Source organism: Bos indicus, chromosome 5 (genome assembly GCF_029378745.1).
Source record: "Bos indicus isolate NIAB-ARS_2022 breed Sahiwal x Tharparkar chromosome 5, NIAB-ARS_B.indTharparkar_mat_pri_1.0, whole genome shotgun sequence".
NCBI lineage: Eukaryota > Metazoa > Chordata > Mammalia > Artiodactyla > Bovidae > Bos > Bos indicus.
Genome location: NC_091764.1, coordinates 112,175,403 through 112,191,641, shown reverse-complemented (window position 1 = coordinate 112,191,641; position 16,239 = coordinate 112,175,403). Strand labels below are relative to the sequence as shown.

Genomic DNA, 16,239 nt, shown 5'->3' with positions numbered 1-16,239 from the left:
AAGAGACTGTTCAGATGGGAACAAGCTGGCCTTTAGCGTAAGGCTCTCCCGTCCTCAGTGGTGAGCACAGCAAGCAGGGCGCAGGCGCAGGCAAGGTGGCTTCCTGTTCAGAGGTGGCACGCGGCTGCCCTCCCAGGCGGTGGCAGAGCCCCAAGCACGCCTTGTCTTTCCTTCAGCTCCCTTCAAGTGTCTTCCCTCCCAAAGGCACATGGGGCGAAAATAAGGCGACAAAAAGGCAGCAGGAGAACTCGAGCTGCTCTCAGACTGTCTAAACCCAGCAGCGCAGCAGGTGGCAAGGAGCCTGAGCCCACCACCGACTGTCAACCCGAGAACCCCAGCAACACAAGCCACAACAAGGTGAGATCGATCAAGTGGAGGTCCTGTTCAGATGCTGAATGTCAGTCAGCTTTTGTGTGTGGACTAGAGTGACGGAGAAGAGTGGGAAAAAAATATAAATATTCAACAAATGAGCAAACTAAATGGGCACAAGAAAACAGGAAACCACAATAAATGCTTAGCAGCCAAACACATTTATTAGTCTTTTTTCTTTTTTTTTTTTTTCCAGGAACCCAAAAATATTTTGTAGTTATAATGTAAGCAACTGAGTTGCACATAATACAATCATATCTTTCCAAAATAAAATAAAATAAAAAACTAAACAAAAACAAAAATAAGCTGTTTAAAAGCCCAAAAAAAAAAAAACCCTTCAGAAAACTCTTATATATGCATTACATCATCTCTCAGTTTTAATGAAATGACGACGACTTAATTCCTTATTACTCAACCTGTCACAATCCAATAAAAGACCACCCTTTAGTTTTTTTTGTTTTTGACTTTTTTTTTTTTTGAAATCCAGCATGAGAAATACAGTACCTGCTATGGCAAAAAATACACATAAAATGCAACTTTTCAGCTTATTTGTACATTAGTAGAGTTTAACATTTTATTGTTTGTTTTTTAAGTGAACCAGTGATTTTAAGTACCACTATACTAAAAAAGTAAAATAAAATATAGAAAAGGGGGGCCCAGCCTGCCATGCAAGTGCACCTCTAAAGTGCCTAGTTTCTGTGTCCATGTAAAACCAGTCATATGAGGAGCAATTTCAACAGATGGGAGTCTGATTAAACCTCTATATTTAAGGGAAAAAAAAAAGACAATGCCATATCCTCCCTTTTCTCCCCTCAAACTTGCTTAAATCCCATCATCCACTTTCTCTACCGCCCACCAGAAGAGAGAAAAGAAAGCCATCAAAATAATATTGTAAAAGCTATTTCAAGTATAAGAAAAAAACAAAACACTTCTAGGTAACTTGCAGAGAGCATCAAAATTGTGCAGCCATTTAGTCACGTTTACAGGTTTTGTTTCTGTGGACAGTGTTTCAGATGAGAGGGTTTTTGCTGTACCTTCCTGTTACCTGTTTGTGTGCAAAGTTGGAAAGCTGCCTTTTAAAGATCCAGCCTCTTTCTGATGCCCTTCTCTGCACCATCTGTGAAAGGGGGCAAGGAGAGAAGCGGGGGAGGAGGGGGCACTGAGGGGCAGCACCACCCGAGTCACCAGGTGGTGCTTTCCCACCTCTCCTCTGCCCCCACCCCAGCCCTCCCTTCTCTGGTTCACCATCAGTGACCTCTCACTGCAGAGATTCCCATTCTTCAGTTTCCTGATTTGGTAGGATGTATTTTACTATGTAAACATAGCCCCCTAGGATTATGGAACCCAAAAGCAGCATGTATCTCTCCATCCACATGGAGAAAGATAAAATAGTCCAGAAACCTCTCCTCAGGTTGCTTCTCTTTGTCTGGTTTTAGTTACTCGAAACAGGGAGGGGGTGGGGTGGGCACGGAGTAAGTTGTAAGCAAATGATGGGAGACTTAGGAGTGGGCACAGTTGAGCTGTTTCTTTTTTTTTTCCTCCCAGAAAGGTTTTTTTTTTTTTAAACCTGTTAAAAATGTTCCTGCACCTAAAGTCATACTAAGGTTAAGGCCAAGGGTGCAGAATCTTGTGCACGTGTCTCTGTGAGCACATTCACGGTGCATGCACCATTTTTGATGTCTTCTGTGAGATCACTGGACACACTTTGGTCACTGTTGTGTGTGCAAAGGGTGGTGGGGGATGTGTCCCAGGATAGAAGTGCAGCGATCAGCAGAGCCCTTCAGGAGCGCCCCCTAGGGACATAAGGGCAGGAAAACCTCAGGAGGGACCAGAAGAGGAAACAGAAAAGGGGCCATCACACAGAGAAATAAAATCCGCAAGTTGACAGCGCCCAAATCAGAAGGTGGGTGGTGAATATGTGTGCATTTATTATCAAGTTTCTTCCCCTCAAAGGAAGTCGTCACTAGACAAAGATCAGGGAGCCCAACCTACAACGGGCTTCTTGACAGATACAGGGTTTATGTTTAAGATGGGGGAAGCTAGGGAGGCTGTGAAGAAGCTATCTCTAACGATCTATTCTGATCCTGCCTCGTGAGCGGCCAAATCTAGAAGCGCAGTAGCTGACAGATCCTTAAAAGCAGCCCTTGTTTAAACTTGTTTCCCTCCACCTAATATCAGCTTCAAGCCTTGTGGAGAGAGAACAATCTGAGGGTGCGAGCGCCTTTCAGGAAGGCTGTCCGCATGTCTCAGAGGAGTTTCTTTCCAAATAAGAAATCAACTAATTTCCAGAGCATCACAGTGACAAGGCTATGAATTCTACAGCACAAAACTGAAATGCCAGGGACTGATTCTCTTTATGATCTACAGTTACTCAAAGTGTGTATGTGTGTGTTTGAACCAAGGAAGGTTGAGAGCTCAAGGTCTCAGGGAGAAAATGTTCTGGAGTCCCTGGAGGTGACAGATCTTCCAGAAGAGAGCAATCCAGACACTCCCCACCCTGGACCCAGAGCTGAAATAGATGGCCTCTATTTCAAACAGGGTTTAAACACTGGTCTGCCGTCATTGTGTGTGGAAGGTGATAGAGAGACCACCACCCCACAAACGCCAAGTCCACTCCCCTGACCTGTTCTGCTCTTCTTAAACGTGAAAGAAAAAGAGCTGAAACTTCCTATGGCTTAAAAAAAAAATGTGGAAAATATCATATTTTAGGGTTACTTTCACAGCAAAGAAAACATTGCAAAAGTTATCCTCCTATTTACACGTTCATATTTTTCCAAGGATAACCCATTGGTGGCCAGAAAAGAAGGGGAGTTAAAAGGTCTACGCTGCAGGGGAAGTGGACCTGGAGGTATTGTTTTGTGTTAGCTGAAACATCAGAATTCTGCTTTTTGTGTGTGTTTGTTTTTTTGTCTAAAGGCAATCTAATAGATTGGAACCCTGATAAGACCGTGCCTGTGCAGGCTCGCAGGGGCACGAGGAGACTGATCAAGTCTGTTACTTGTTACAGTACTGTGAATGTTGACAGCAAAAGCGCTGCATGGAAACACTGTTGCTTGCTTTATTAGGACACTGTGTGTTGCCAAAAATGCCTACACCAGAGCAATGCAGAGGCCACGACTCACTGCAGGCAAGATCGACGGAGGGATGCTGTCAGGACCAAAAGGAGGCTGCAGGCTTTCAAACACCTCCCTGCTCACTAGCTACACACAGTATAACAACTGCAAGGGCGGCAGAAATGTCAATATGGCGGAGCAGGAGGGGTGGGAAAGAGAAGCCCCGTTGGCCTGTCAAGCAACCGTCCTCTTCTCCAGAGAGTTGCCTTACAATTAAATTCACTTAAAAACATCAAAGAAGAAAAATTAAAACGGAGCGAGGAGGAGGAGGTTTCTGAAATTGACATAAAGATTAAGGTCAGCACAAGTGAGGCATGGTTTCCTGAGCTTGCAAGGGTTCTGAATTCAGCAAAGGGTGAGAACTTTTTTCCAGAGAAAAGAGCAGTGGGGCAGGGTGGGGGGGCCTTCAGGGGCCTCATGCTGCACCAGGCTAACTAACACTGCACAGCTAGGATGGAGATCCTGGACCACAACGGTTGGTAGGAATGGCGCCCCCCAACTCCCAACCCCAGGAAGTGCCGGGCCGAGGCTCACAGGGCTCTGTATACCTCACTGTGCGGACCTTACGGCTTGGCTTCTCGCTCTCACTCCCCTTCCCTGCCAGCATGGGGGGCACACCATGGACACAGAAACCGTAGAACAAGGATGCAAAGCTACTTCCGTCCCCTTTCTGCCCTCTCCCCCACCCTCCCTTTGCAGAATGCATAGTTACAATTCACGTTACAAAATAAGCAATGATGACCACATATCGGACCCCCTTCTTTTTTTTGAAAAGAAAAAAAAATCCAACAACCTCTTCTTAAATTCAGTATCAAAATTCACATTTGCATAATAATACATTTCAAGGCCATGAGAGAGGACGGAGCTAGCACAGAAGCATCGCCCCAGGTCTTCCTGAATGAAGCTGGAGGAATCTTGCGAGGGATTGCTTTCCCCTTTGGGGAGTTCTGAGGAATTATGGAAATGGCCCTTAGCATTCACTTGATATCTCTTTAGGAGGGAGTGGGGAGAAGAGGCGGAATCGTTTAAAACAAACGTGAAACAAAGGAGGAGACACTGCGGATTTCTAATGTTGAACTACAATGGTTCTGAAGAAATAAAACATGGTTTCTGATTTTTCGCTTTTCTTTCTCAAACATGTCCAACTCATCCTTTCAAAAGCCTTTTCCTTGTGTGTAATATACCCTGTTCGCACAAACAGCAACATTATGTGACTTCCATTTGGGAAAAGAATTGCCTTCTCAGGACACAGACTCAAAGGGTGGCCACGCACTGCCTGCTCTGTGCGCGGCAGGAGCAAGAAAATGCCTGCTCGACGTGCACAGATGTGTCACAAATCCGTGTTACCAGATTTCAATTCTCCAGTGCTTACAGAAAAACAAAAACTAAGACAGCCACAGCCACGCACGCACATATACACGGAGAAGACTAGGCAATGCTGAGAGACGTTCAACTTGCACTCCTGGACTAAGCCAGTGTCTGTCATCTGTGCACCATCACCTCCTCGTTCCCTGTCCCAAGTCCCCGAACTTCTTCCCCGTGACTGCAGTATGCAACACTGAGGCAACTGAAAACCCACGGCTGCCATGGCAGCGGCCCAGAGAAATGCTGACTTTCCTACAGACTAAGGGGACCGTCTGTTTTATCCCGATGGGTAGGTTCTTCCTAAAACAGACGGTCTCTGAACTCACAAAGGCACATTCAGAAATACTACACTTAGGAAATTAACTCCTTGGGCAAAATTTTAAAAGGAGGTGGTGTTTTAAACACATTATCTTTTAACTCAGCCCAAGATTTCTGGCGAGACGTGCCATAGCTGAATGCATCACTTGGTGAAAACTCTGCTACCTTTAAAAGGTATGTGATTTCTTTAAGGGTTCCAAAGGTTTTTTTGCTGTTTTATATAAATACCCTACCCTCCTTTTGCATTTTTGGTGGACACACACAAGATACATTGTCTTCCTCTCCTTAAAGCTCAGCTGTCAAGCTGGTCCTGCAGCGAGGTGGCGGCTTGCCTCCCATCACCTCCCACGAGCCAGCTGCCGCCGCCCACACCCAGGACTGTGCATGCCTTTAGGGAGCCCAAGGAGAAGGCCCTCCAGATGCAGTAAGAGGTCCAGGGAAGTGGGGGGCTGAAAGGGAAGGCAGGCACTCGGCTCCACAATCACACTAGAAGCCGCTCCACAGTTACTCTTTAGCTGCTCACCAGCAGCAGTGAAGGAATTCTACTTTTGGGGGCGGGGGGGGGGGGGGACGACGACGACACAATCCCAGCTTGTTAATATTGGCTCAAAAGGGATCAATTCCAATTGGGAATTTACTTTCCAAGCAATGATTTATAGTTTGAAAATGAAAGGGAGACACAAAGTACTTTAGGGAAACACTTTTTCTTTTCAATTTAAAACAGAACACTTGCCTCTTTCTGACCTTTCTCCTTCTGTGAACAAGTCAAGCATTTGTCACAAAGAAGAAACAACAGCTGAATTCTGTAGAGACTTTTTGCTCAGGGCAGTACCATTTTTCCTGGCGTGCAGAGTTGTTAAATTCAGATGCCCAGCTAGCTGAAGAGGAAACTATTTAAACTCTGTGAGGCAAACACTGGCAATTTCTATCGCTTTTGCTATTTTGGTGGTGGCTGGAGGTTATTACAAGAGATTGCCAGTTTAAAAACCACTCAAAGGATCAAATACTTGGGAATTACTCCAGATCTAGACCAAGTGACCGTATATATGAGAATGGCATGGAGACCCAGTTGGTGGGGAGTAGGGCTGTTTCCTGACCGGTGTTCCCTTTACCATCCTGTGGGTGTCCAAGGCCTCTTCTTCTGCTGGAGCGAGCAGGGTCATTTCACTGTTCTATTTTAATTATGTTACTACTATGTTCAGAGATTCGTGAAGTCAATAATTACTCCAAATAAAGAATGTGTTGCCAGTACCTCCTTTGTCAAATTTCAGGTCAAGAAAACAATGCCATCATTAACAAACGGGGACCATCTCTGAAAATACACACACCTTTGGCACTGGCCATAAACCTACAGGCCTTATCACACGGTGTGCACAAACTCTGGAAATAGAGGTAATATTCTATGTTTTGTAACAGACTGATGATGACCTTGATGACAGCTTATATACTTGCCTGTTTCTAGACTGTGTGGATACCCTGTACTTGGGGATAAGAAAGCAGAGAGGCTGTGGCACAGTCTGCAGCCCAGGGGGAGGGCAGCCCGTTTTCTGATTAACTGCTGAGGTCTAGAGATTGACAGTTCATTTATACACATGGGCGAGGCTATTTACATCTGCACTATCGCACATAACCTTATTTGTACACTCGAGGAGGGGGGGGAACCAAGATTTCTCTCTGTAGTAACACTAAGAAGTGTAGTTAATGCATATACATGAAGTATGGCAAAACACTGGAAGAAAGGTTTTTTTTTTTATACCAGCTAAAAATGGATCTCTATTCCTAAAGATGTAATAGATAAGTAAAAGCAGAGAAAAAAACCCAAACTCAGAACAATGACCTAGAGTGTTGCATGTTGCATTTGAACTCTGAGGATGGGGGCGAAGGGGACCTTTTCTGCATAAAGACTCAATTGTTCCCGAATCTGAGAGATGACTATTATAGCCAAATCTGCTGAAAACATCCTGTTTACATGGCAGAGAAAAGGCTAGGCCTAAACGTTCTGCTCAGCACACACGACATATTCATTCTGTTTAAGAGTCAAGATGGCAGAAGAGAGGAAAAAACAGAATGAAAAAGTACACAGCATCAGAGGTCAATATGGAATCTGGCTGTTAACCTTACAAAAACTGCCCCCTCCCCCCACAAAAGTGGTGAGTGAATCCTTGTCATTAGTTAATAGTCTGTGGAATTTTAGCTTCTGCTAGCTATATTAACAACAGCTCTCTTCCAAATTCTTAAAGAGATTTCTCTTTTTTTTCTTTCTGCATATCCTTACACACCACATTCAACCCACAGGAACTTGGAAGAACCCATTGCTAACTTATGCTACATTCACGTCAGAAGAGGTGGGTAAGTTCTTAGAAAAGGAGTCATAGCAATCACAAATCAAGATGCTAAAACAGACTGAATGGCAACTGAGGCGTAATGTTGACTGACTGGGGGACACTGATGGAAGACTGTGCTTTGGAACTTTAACTTGCAGCACTGCTAAGTTAACATCTGTGAATGCTGTAAATGAGAGAGATCGAGGGCTGGGGACTGGAGAATCTGAGATGCCACATGGACCATCCATTTCATCACAGTATCTCGGAGATCTGTACTTTTTTTTTTCTTAAACACCTAAAATTAGGTCATGGCACTGGATCTCAATCGCCTGGGGAGGTCCCGAGTCTGACGGAAGACTTCCCTTCCCCTTCTAGTGCTTCCTTCCTTTTGGCCACTCATGTGGTCAACAGAAACCAAGTTCATGATATTTGAGAGCTGGACACCTCTGGCCACTAGTAATCAAGTGTCTTAAAAAATGACAGGAACCTGGTAAAAACTGGAAAGCACAAATGTACATGATCAAAATGTTCATAAAGTAAATCTGTGTAATGTGAGGTGACCAGCAAGCCCCTGAACCCATGCCAGAATGTGGTGGAAGAAAAGATGCTTCCATCGCATATCTAAGTGTCCTGAAGCCATCTGACCTCCCAGCAGAGATGGCTCTTGCCAAGGAATATGGTGGAAAAGAAAAGTTTTTCTCTTCCATTGTATCCTCACAATATCCTGTTCTTAGGTCACTGCCAACCAGTAAAACAAAGCTTCCAGCAACGTGATAAGGAAAAGGGGGCTTGACGGGAAAGGGAAGAGACACAGGACAAGAGCAGAAAAATAGGAACCCCTTCCTACTGGCCTGACACAAAGAGACGTTCCAAGTCACTGCAGCTGTCACTCGAGAAGCTGATGCACAGAGCCAGGAAGGCCCTTGGCATCCCACATAATCGAGACATAAAAGCGTACTTTTCATTTCCTTGATTTGTTTAATGACTTTGCATTTAGCCCACTGCCTCTGGGGCCTGTCCAGAACCACTCCGATTTCTGTAACGGGTGGGCATCTCACCGTCTGGAGGGACGAGACCACATGCACATACACACGCGTTCCCCCTGCTCAGGATGTCTGAGTGTATGTACGAAGGCACTAAAGCGGTTTTAGAGAAATTGCAGGCAGCAACCCCACCCACTCCCTTTACCTGTTGAGCTGGAGTTTCTTTCCCCACCGGGAAGCTTAGATGTTTAAAAGCAGCTGTGGTCATGCTTGGGAATTCTAACCCCTGGCCCCAGGAGGGAATACAAAAGGAGAATTCAACATCACCAAAAACTGACAGGAAATACTCCACATCTCCGGCTGAGGGATGGGGATAATTAAGCAGCAGATCTTCAAAACAGCAATTAAAATGAGCATAACAGTAGCTGGGAGCTAAAAAAAGTAAAATCACTTGTTCCTTATTAGATTCTTCTACTATTTTCTCCTCCTCCCATAGCAAACGGAGGTAAGACACACATTCTTCATTAATAGAACAGTCCATAGATATTTTTCTTCTAGTAATGCCTACATTTAAAATTTGTTCCAAAAATTATTAACCTATATTTCCTAACTCTTTACATAGATTCTCAGCAATCCAACCGTAATATTTTACAGATTAGAGCTACTATTTTTTTTTTTTAAGCTGTTGTTTCTTTCTTCCTTTCTTTTGTTGCTGGGGTTGGGGAGACAGGGAGAAAGGTTCCTTTGAATAAAAATAAAAATTCCTCGGGGAGACTTTAGCTCAGTCTTAAATGGAAAGAAATAAAGTGATGGCAGTCCCATTTATATACACCAAACACTCTCCCCTTAAATTATACATAATTTGAAATGAATCCATGATAGAGCTCTTATAAAGTTTAATCCTTCTCCCATATTTTTTAAGATAGTCAATTTACTTGTTGCTGCTAAATTGATAATTTTTAAAAAATATTTCTTTCTATGTGTTTTAAAATGTATGATCACCCAGTATGACAATAACTTTTGGAATCTTTACTTTTTACATTTTTTTAAGTAAAAATTGTTTAAACTTTCTGAAGTTTCAGGAACTTGTAAAAGTTTATTAACAGGAAAGAAACGGCCGTCTATCTAGGATAAGATACGGTTAAATAAACCATCTTCCAAAAACTGGCTTCCTACCCTAGAATTCCTGAGAATGCTTGCAAATTTTAAAGCAGGAAAATAAATGTTAAAAACAAAAACAAAAAACACTGTTAAATGCTCCCAGAGTTAGTCTTCATCTAAAATATATATTTATATGTATATATATACGCACTTTTTGGTCTTTTTTTAAGTTTTTAGTTTTTTTCCCTTTAAGCTTATGATGGAAGAACATTTTAGCTTCTCATGTTTATTTTATTTTTTTTTACATATTTCAAATCCCTCATTATGTCTTGTAAACAAGAGGGGCTCTAGCACCCGGCTTTCACCGTAGTATCGTAAGGAACTCAACTAACCCATAGTGCAGGTCAAGGAACCAACAGGCAGGAAGAGAGGAGGGTGGGGCAGGACACGGCAGGGGCCACGAGCAGCAGTGGACAGTCACCACAAGCTCGTGTGAGCCCAAGACACACAGCCGGCCAGGGACATTCAGAGCTAGCCTTCTGCGGATGTCTGAACACAGCTGCTCTTCAGCTGGAGGTCACCACGCATGGCAGGGTTTTGCCCTCCCCCACGAAGAGAGCGGTCGGCGGGGGCTGGAAGGAGACGTTTTGTGCGTGGGCAGAGTGGAAGGGGCGTGGTGGCGATGGAACCGGAGGGCACAGTTAGTTTTCTACAAGGCATCCAATGGGACCAAACCAACACTGGGAACTCGAGTCTGACCACCCACCCACGAAGGGCTCAGAAAGACTTGAGTGAGCCAACGCTCACTTGAGTTACGTGTGTCAATCTCTTTCGAGGCTAGGTTTATCAACAGAGTAAGCCGAGAGGACTACAGAATTCCCATTCTTTGTCTCACAAAACCACTTAAATGCAAATAATTAGCTTTTGCCTTTTCCTATACACACCCACCCACCCACCCACCCACAGACCCAAGCTATAAGTCAAATACATTATTAGGCATTGTTGTATCCTTCACTAAAGATGCTAAAGAAAGAAAAACTCCCTTGTCCTCACTAGCAGCAAGTTATGGAGGACAGTAGAGGTCTGCTCCCACCAAGGGTTGGAATGGGCAGGTATTTGCTGGTACAGAATGTCGGCACTTTATGTTAAACAGTATAATGCAGACTGGGGTGTCCACACAAGTGCTAGCACGTCACCGGCACACGTCCCCCTCCCCCCGCCCCGCCAGCCATCTGCTTTGTATAAAGGGGTACCCCTTCAGGTCTGCTGTAACTCTTCACAAAAAGCAGTTTGATACATTTTGATTCCAACATAAGTACATACATGTTGGTGATAACTGTGGATTAAAAGTTGCCCCCTATTCAGCCCAGAGTACTACTACATTGATGCTTAAAAAAAAAAAAAAGTCTTTAAATACCGAAATAAAAAAAGCAACATTACAAGGAAAAAAAAAAAAAAAAAGAGGTCAAAACCAAAAAAAGGTGCAATACTTAAAAAGTCTTTGCTAAGTTATACCTGCCTAAGCAAAACCACATACACAGGAAATACACAACACAGAGAAACAAAAGGAAACGCTTGAAGTACACACTGGTTTAAGAACATTCGTTTAAGTAAACGTTTCTGTCAGTGATGGCCCGGTGCTGTAACACGCCGCGGCCTGGCACAGGTAACGCTCAGCAAGAAGGGAGCAGAGAGGAGGAGCTGCAGATGCTTGCAGGAGGCTGCTCACAACCTTTTGTTTGTTTGTTTTCATAAAATAATAGAGAACCAAGAGAAATTTTAAATTCAGCATTACCTGACTTTCCAACCAACTTCTCATTCCTGATTACACAAGAAAGGGGAAATAAGTTTTTTTTTTTTGCATTTGAGACATCACAGCACTAAAAACTGTCTTATCTTCTGTTCCCATTCAGACTAACAAAAAGGCAGCATGAAATTGAATGGATATTCAGATGTGCCCAATGGCCACTTACTTCCCAAAACAGAAATAAACACACAGTTGCTCCAAGAGGTACCTCCTGTTCTCCTGGCTTTGGGGACTTGGCAGTGCTCCACTCTACTGCTAGGTCAAAAGAAAAGCTACAGAAAACTCACTCGGGCTACTTCGCAGATGTAAAGGAACTCCCTGCTTTCTTCATTAAAAAAGCACTCTGTTCATCTCAATACAGCCCAACGGGGTGGCTTCAGCAGCAGCGGATCCCCGAGGTGCTCGTGCTCCTGTGTTCTCATAGTTAAAAAACAAAATAAAATAAAAATAAAAAGCAGATGGCCGGCCAGCCAGCCTGCGGACTGTCAGCAATGCAGCTTTCTGAGAAATCGGGGGTGAGGAGGAAGAGGAGGACACAGGCACACAACACACACACAGAGACAGAAAGAAGGATGCACGCGAATGCACATGAACACACGTGCACACACATACCAGAACGAGCATGCCTGGGCAGTTACATGTGCCAGAACACACTGGTATTTATCAACCAGCCAATCACAAATTTTTTCCTTTTTTTTTTTTTTTTTTAGGTTTTTTATGTTTTTGTTTTTAAAGTGAGGCTCCGTCAAGTCTTCCCTCCCCCACCCCAACAATGCTTTTGAATTCCCCTCCCTCCCAAACATGGTAGACCTAAGGACGGAAACACACCCAGTGCAAACAAAGTTAAAAAGCTATTTTTTTTTCAGTATATATGTTTCTTAGCAACAACTTCCATATAACATGAAAAAAGTGAAAAACTAGAAACTAATTTTTTTAATTTTTTGTGTTTAGATTTAAATGGTATGTGTACTCGCTTCACATTGTCTTTCTAGGTTGGCGTTCATGATTCAAGTATTTCAAGAGTGATATGTTCTCTTTTTGGATTCATATTCCAAACGAAAAACTGAAGTCAGAGGGAGGCAACTATGTGCTCAGACAGTCTGTCGATGACCCACCTTTTTTTTTCTCTCTCCGTTTTCTTTTTTCCTTTTAAAAATGTATTTATTGCAAGTTGAAAAAAAAAACGAAAAGGTCAAGTTAGTGCTGCTGCTGTTCCAAAAAAGGTCACGAGGTCAGAGTTGAAAGTTCTAAGTTCAGATTGAATCCGACCCTCCTCCCAGAAGGTCACCAGGTAGTAAAGGAGCAGGGCTGCCCATCCTATGAGGGTCTTCCACGGTCGGGACTCCCCACAAGCTAGAAGAGTAGTTGGGGGGGCCCCACAATGAAGCGCCGGCAAGATCGGCCCCGCTGCTGCCACCAGCACTGCTGCTCCACTGCCCGAGCCCCGTGGACCCACCGAAAAGATTCAGAGCAGGTCCGACGGGCTCTGACTGGGTCTGGCCGGTCTCCAGGGACTGCCAGCCCGCGGCGGGCGCGCTCGGGGTTGCCGCAGGTGTAGGGGGCTGAGCTTGTGCCAGAAAGCGGCTGACTTCGTCATCAGTGGCAAACTCAGCCAGGATGGTAGTGTTTCCCAACACACACCTGGAAGAAAGGGGAGGAAGAAAGCTATGCATCTGAGGAAGGTCTTGAAGCAGGCACGGAGACGGAGTATCCCGAGTCCTCGCTACTCAAAGAAACGCGTCTGTCACCGGCAGCTTCCACATCCCCAGCGTTGGAGCGTGTCTTTTAACCAGACCACCAGGTGACTGAGAAGTACTGATTTAGAGCAATGAAGTATCACTCGATCTCAAGATACCCAAAGACTACTGGATGACACGACGTAGCAATATCCCTCGGGATAGAGAATCTGCTTGTCAAGTGAATATTGGGCCTCTTTTTTCCCTTGGAGGTAAAAGATCACAGCCCAAAGCATCAAGGTGACCCAGCTCCAGAAATCGGAGGCGCTGCTTCACCGCAGGGTGGGCTCACTGTCTAAGCCTGCCATCGCTCGCTTGTTCTGTGTGACCTTTCTATCGTGGCACTTGCAGCCACGGGGAGTCAGCTCCTCCCTGTTCACCACCTTGACGGCGGCGGGAAGGAGGATGGTCAGAGTCTGATCCAGCCCCACCTACTGTAGGCAGAACTAAGACCACAATATTTCATCACCACTCACGAAGAGGCCAAAGCAAGCAGCGAGATTCTATTATGAAAAGGGACAGCACTTACAGTGTCTCATTTCTAAATAGTGGCTTAGTTTTACGGTATTAAAATGTACAAATCCGTTACTTTTGGAATTCTGATTCTCGGGTACATATGACACCCACGCTTACGTAGGCAGATGAGATCAGCCACCTCAGTATGCAGGCAGCTGGTCACGTGATGACGCTGCCTGTGTGCACGTCCTGTGCATCCCTGTTTCATCAAGCACATGCCTGGGTACTCACGTGAGCCTCCTCATGCGTGTCTGTCTCAGGGAAGGCAGGATGGGTACTCACATGTGCAGTGCAGTTTGGGCCTTGGCCGCCTCCTGTTTGGTGCTGTATCGGATCAGGGCAGTGCCCTGGGTTAGGTTCAGATGGAATGTCAGCAGTGGGCCATGCTGCATGCAGATGGTTCTCAAGGTTGACCCATCAATCTAAAGAGTAATGACAGTCATGAGATAAAAACTGGAGTGGGGTGGGAAAGGAAGTCAGGGGACCTTTCTTGTATTTTTGTGAGTGAGGAGGGGTTCCGGTTCGTAACTAACAGCCTCAGTACTAAATCAGTTTTGGAGAGATGACTGAAGAACTGGAGACAGGGGAGTTGCACTGGACTCCCCTGAATACAGTGCGCTGAATACAGGGTCTTCAAAGCAAATCTCAAGACAGTCAAAGCACTGGGTTCAGATCTCCTGTGCCCATTTTGCAGATAAAAAATGTCTGTATAAATACAGCTCAAAACAAAAAGCATACGATTCATTCAACCTGTAGTCTATTTTCCTTAAGAGGTAAATGAGTGAACCTGTGTTGTTTGGTAGAGCCTTAAAACACAGAAATAAAATGGTTAACCAAATAAGAATTTAAGAAAACATGCAAGGTTCTGAGCAACATTATTAATGTAGTATTCTTCCTCCAATCTCACAAAAAGCTGAAGAGAAAGACACAAACAAGGAAGGCACTGCTAACCATCTGACGACACAGAATGCTGATGGATGCCCTCACTCAGACAACTCTGATGCCTTCCTTCTTCCTACTCTGGCCATCCCAAGGACAGACTCCACTTCTGCCTACTTCTCTGTGCTCTCTGCTGCCCATGGCCAAGGTGACCAAAGGTTACAGGCACTCACCCTATCAGACTCAGCATGAGGATGTTCAGCGATTTGGGACAACTGCCCTTCCTCATCTATGACTTAAGAGAACAAAATTGTTGATTCACTCTGGTCGATGCATTTGTATTCAGATCTTCACTAGGTTTACTTGAGATGCTCAGTCCAACCTTTTGGTTCATTTTGGGGGAAGGGAAACAAATTACTACCAAAACAGCCTTAAAAAGTTGTGTTCCTGGCAGCAGTGGTGGAAACATTCTGTGGTTTTACCATGGAAATCCTGCAGGATGAAAACTGCCAGTCTCACCATAATTCTTAATAGAAAATAATTAAGAAAAGCTCTCAGCATTTAAAAATGACAATTGACTATATCAGCATGTCAGTATGTGTCACAAGTGATTTCTCAGGATAGATGTCCTCTCAATAAACTGTAGGTGATGACAAGTAAATTTATCCTGGTCCCCAAAGATGTGACCCTGTAACTTTCTTTTAAGCTATGGTTGAGATTAATGTGCTATTAGGTCTTTCTGATTTTTAAAATGACTCAATTCTAATACAAACTCAGTCAAACCCTATATTCATTTATATACAAATATTAAGTACCATTCTTCTTTTCAAATTTTATTTTTAAATTAAAATTTAATTTTAATTATTTTAATCAATTGGTCTAGTTGATTTACAGTATTATATTAGTTTTAAGTGTATAATAGTGATTCACAATTTTTATAGATCACCCTCCACTTATAAAATATTGGCTATATTCCCTGTGTTGTACAATATATCCCTGCAGCTTATTTCTTTTATACATAGTAGTCTGTACTTACTATTTTTCATAATACAGGCTCCTTTCAACACTGCTTCTATCATCCTAACCATATCACACCCACCACACTGTGACGACTTAGAAATAATGAGGCATATATAGCTCTGAGATGGTTATATAAAATGTTCATACTTCAGTCAACTCTTAGCTAAATAAATAACCCAGGAACTTCAGCTGAGCTGATTAGATATGGAAATTAATCCAGACAGTTTCTCATGTTAACTGTATTTAGAAAACTGTCTATCTCAATGTGAATCTTAAAATACGAGCCCTGGACTTACTCCCCACAAATAGGTGCACTGGGCAAACACAGAGGAGAATCTGCATTTCCCCACAGAGGGTCATAATGCATGTTAGCATATTAAAGGGTCTAAGAAGTCTTACAGTGAAGGTATCTGCTTCATTTTGTCTAATCAAGTATATATTTCAAACATATTAGGCCAGAGACCTATTATTATCCTATGGGAACAGTCTGGAAAATGCTGGCTTAGTAAGGTGTGAATGAATCCATTTATGAATTAAATGTCAGACAATTCACTCAATGTGTCAAGGGGAGGGAGGTCTAATTGACTTCTTTTTAACAAGGTGCTGTTAAAAGGTTGTGCTGTCAAGTCCAAATGAAGACCACGGGCTCAATTTCCATGGGTTCACTTCACTTCACTGAGTACTCAACATCTGTTGCTACAAACGTGT

The 16,239-nt window shown here is 43.8% G+C and overlaps 1 protein-coding gene across 12 annotated transcripts in view; it reads right to left on the bottom strand.

Annotated features, from left to right (window-relative positions):
• Window positions 1–509: 509 nt before the first annotated feature.
• Window positions 510–16,239, bottom strand: part of TNRC6B (trinucleotide repeat containing adaptor 6B) — a 262,610-nt gene continuing 246,880 nt past the window's right edge. For all 12 annotated transcript variants that reach the window (XM_019961842.2, XM_019961844.2, XM_070790452.1 and 9 more), the window contains 2 exons: window positions 13,915–14,054; window positions 510–13,021 (listed from right to left, as the gene is read on the bottom strand). In XM_019961842.2, coding sequence (XP_019817401.2) covers window positions 12,634–13,021; window positions 13,915–14,054 — 528 coding nt within the window. In that variant the 3' untranslated portion in view covers window positions 510–12,633. The remainder of the gene's footprint in view (window positions 13,022–13,914; window positions 14,055–16,239) is intronic.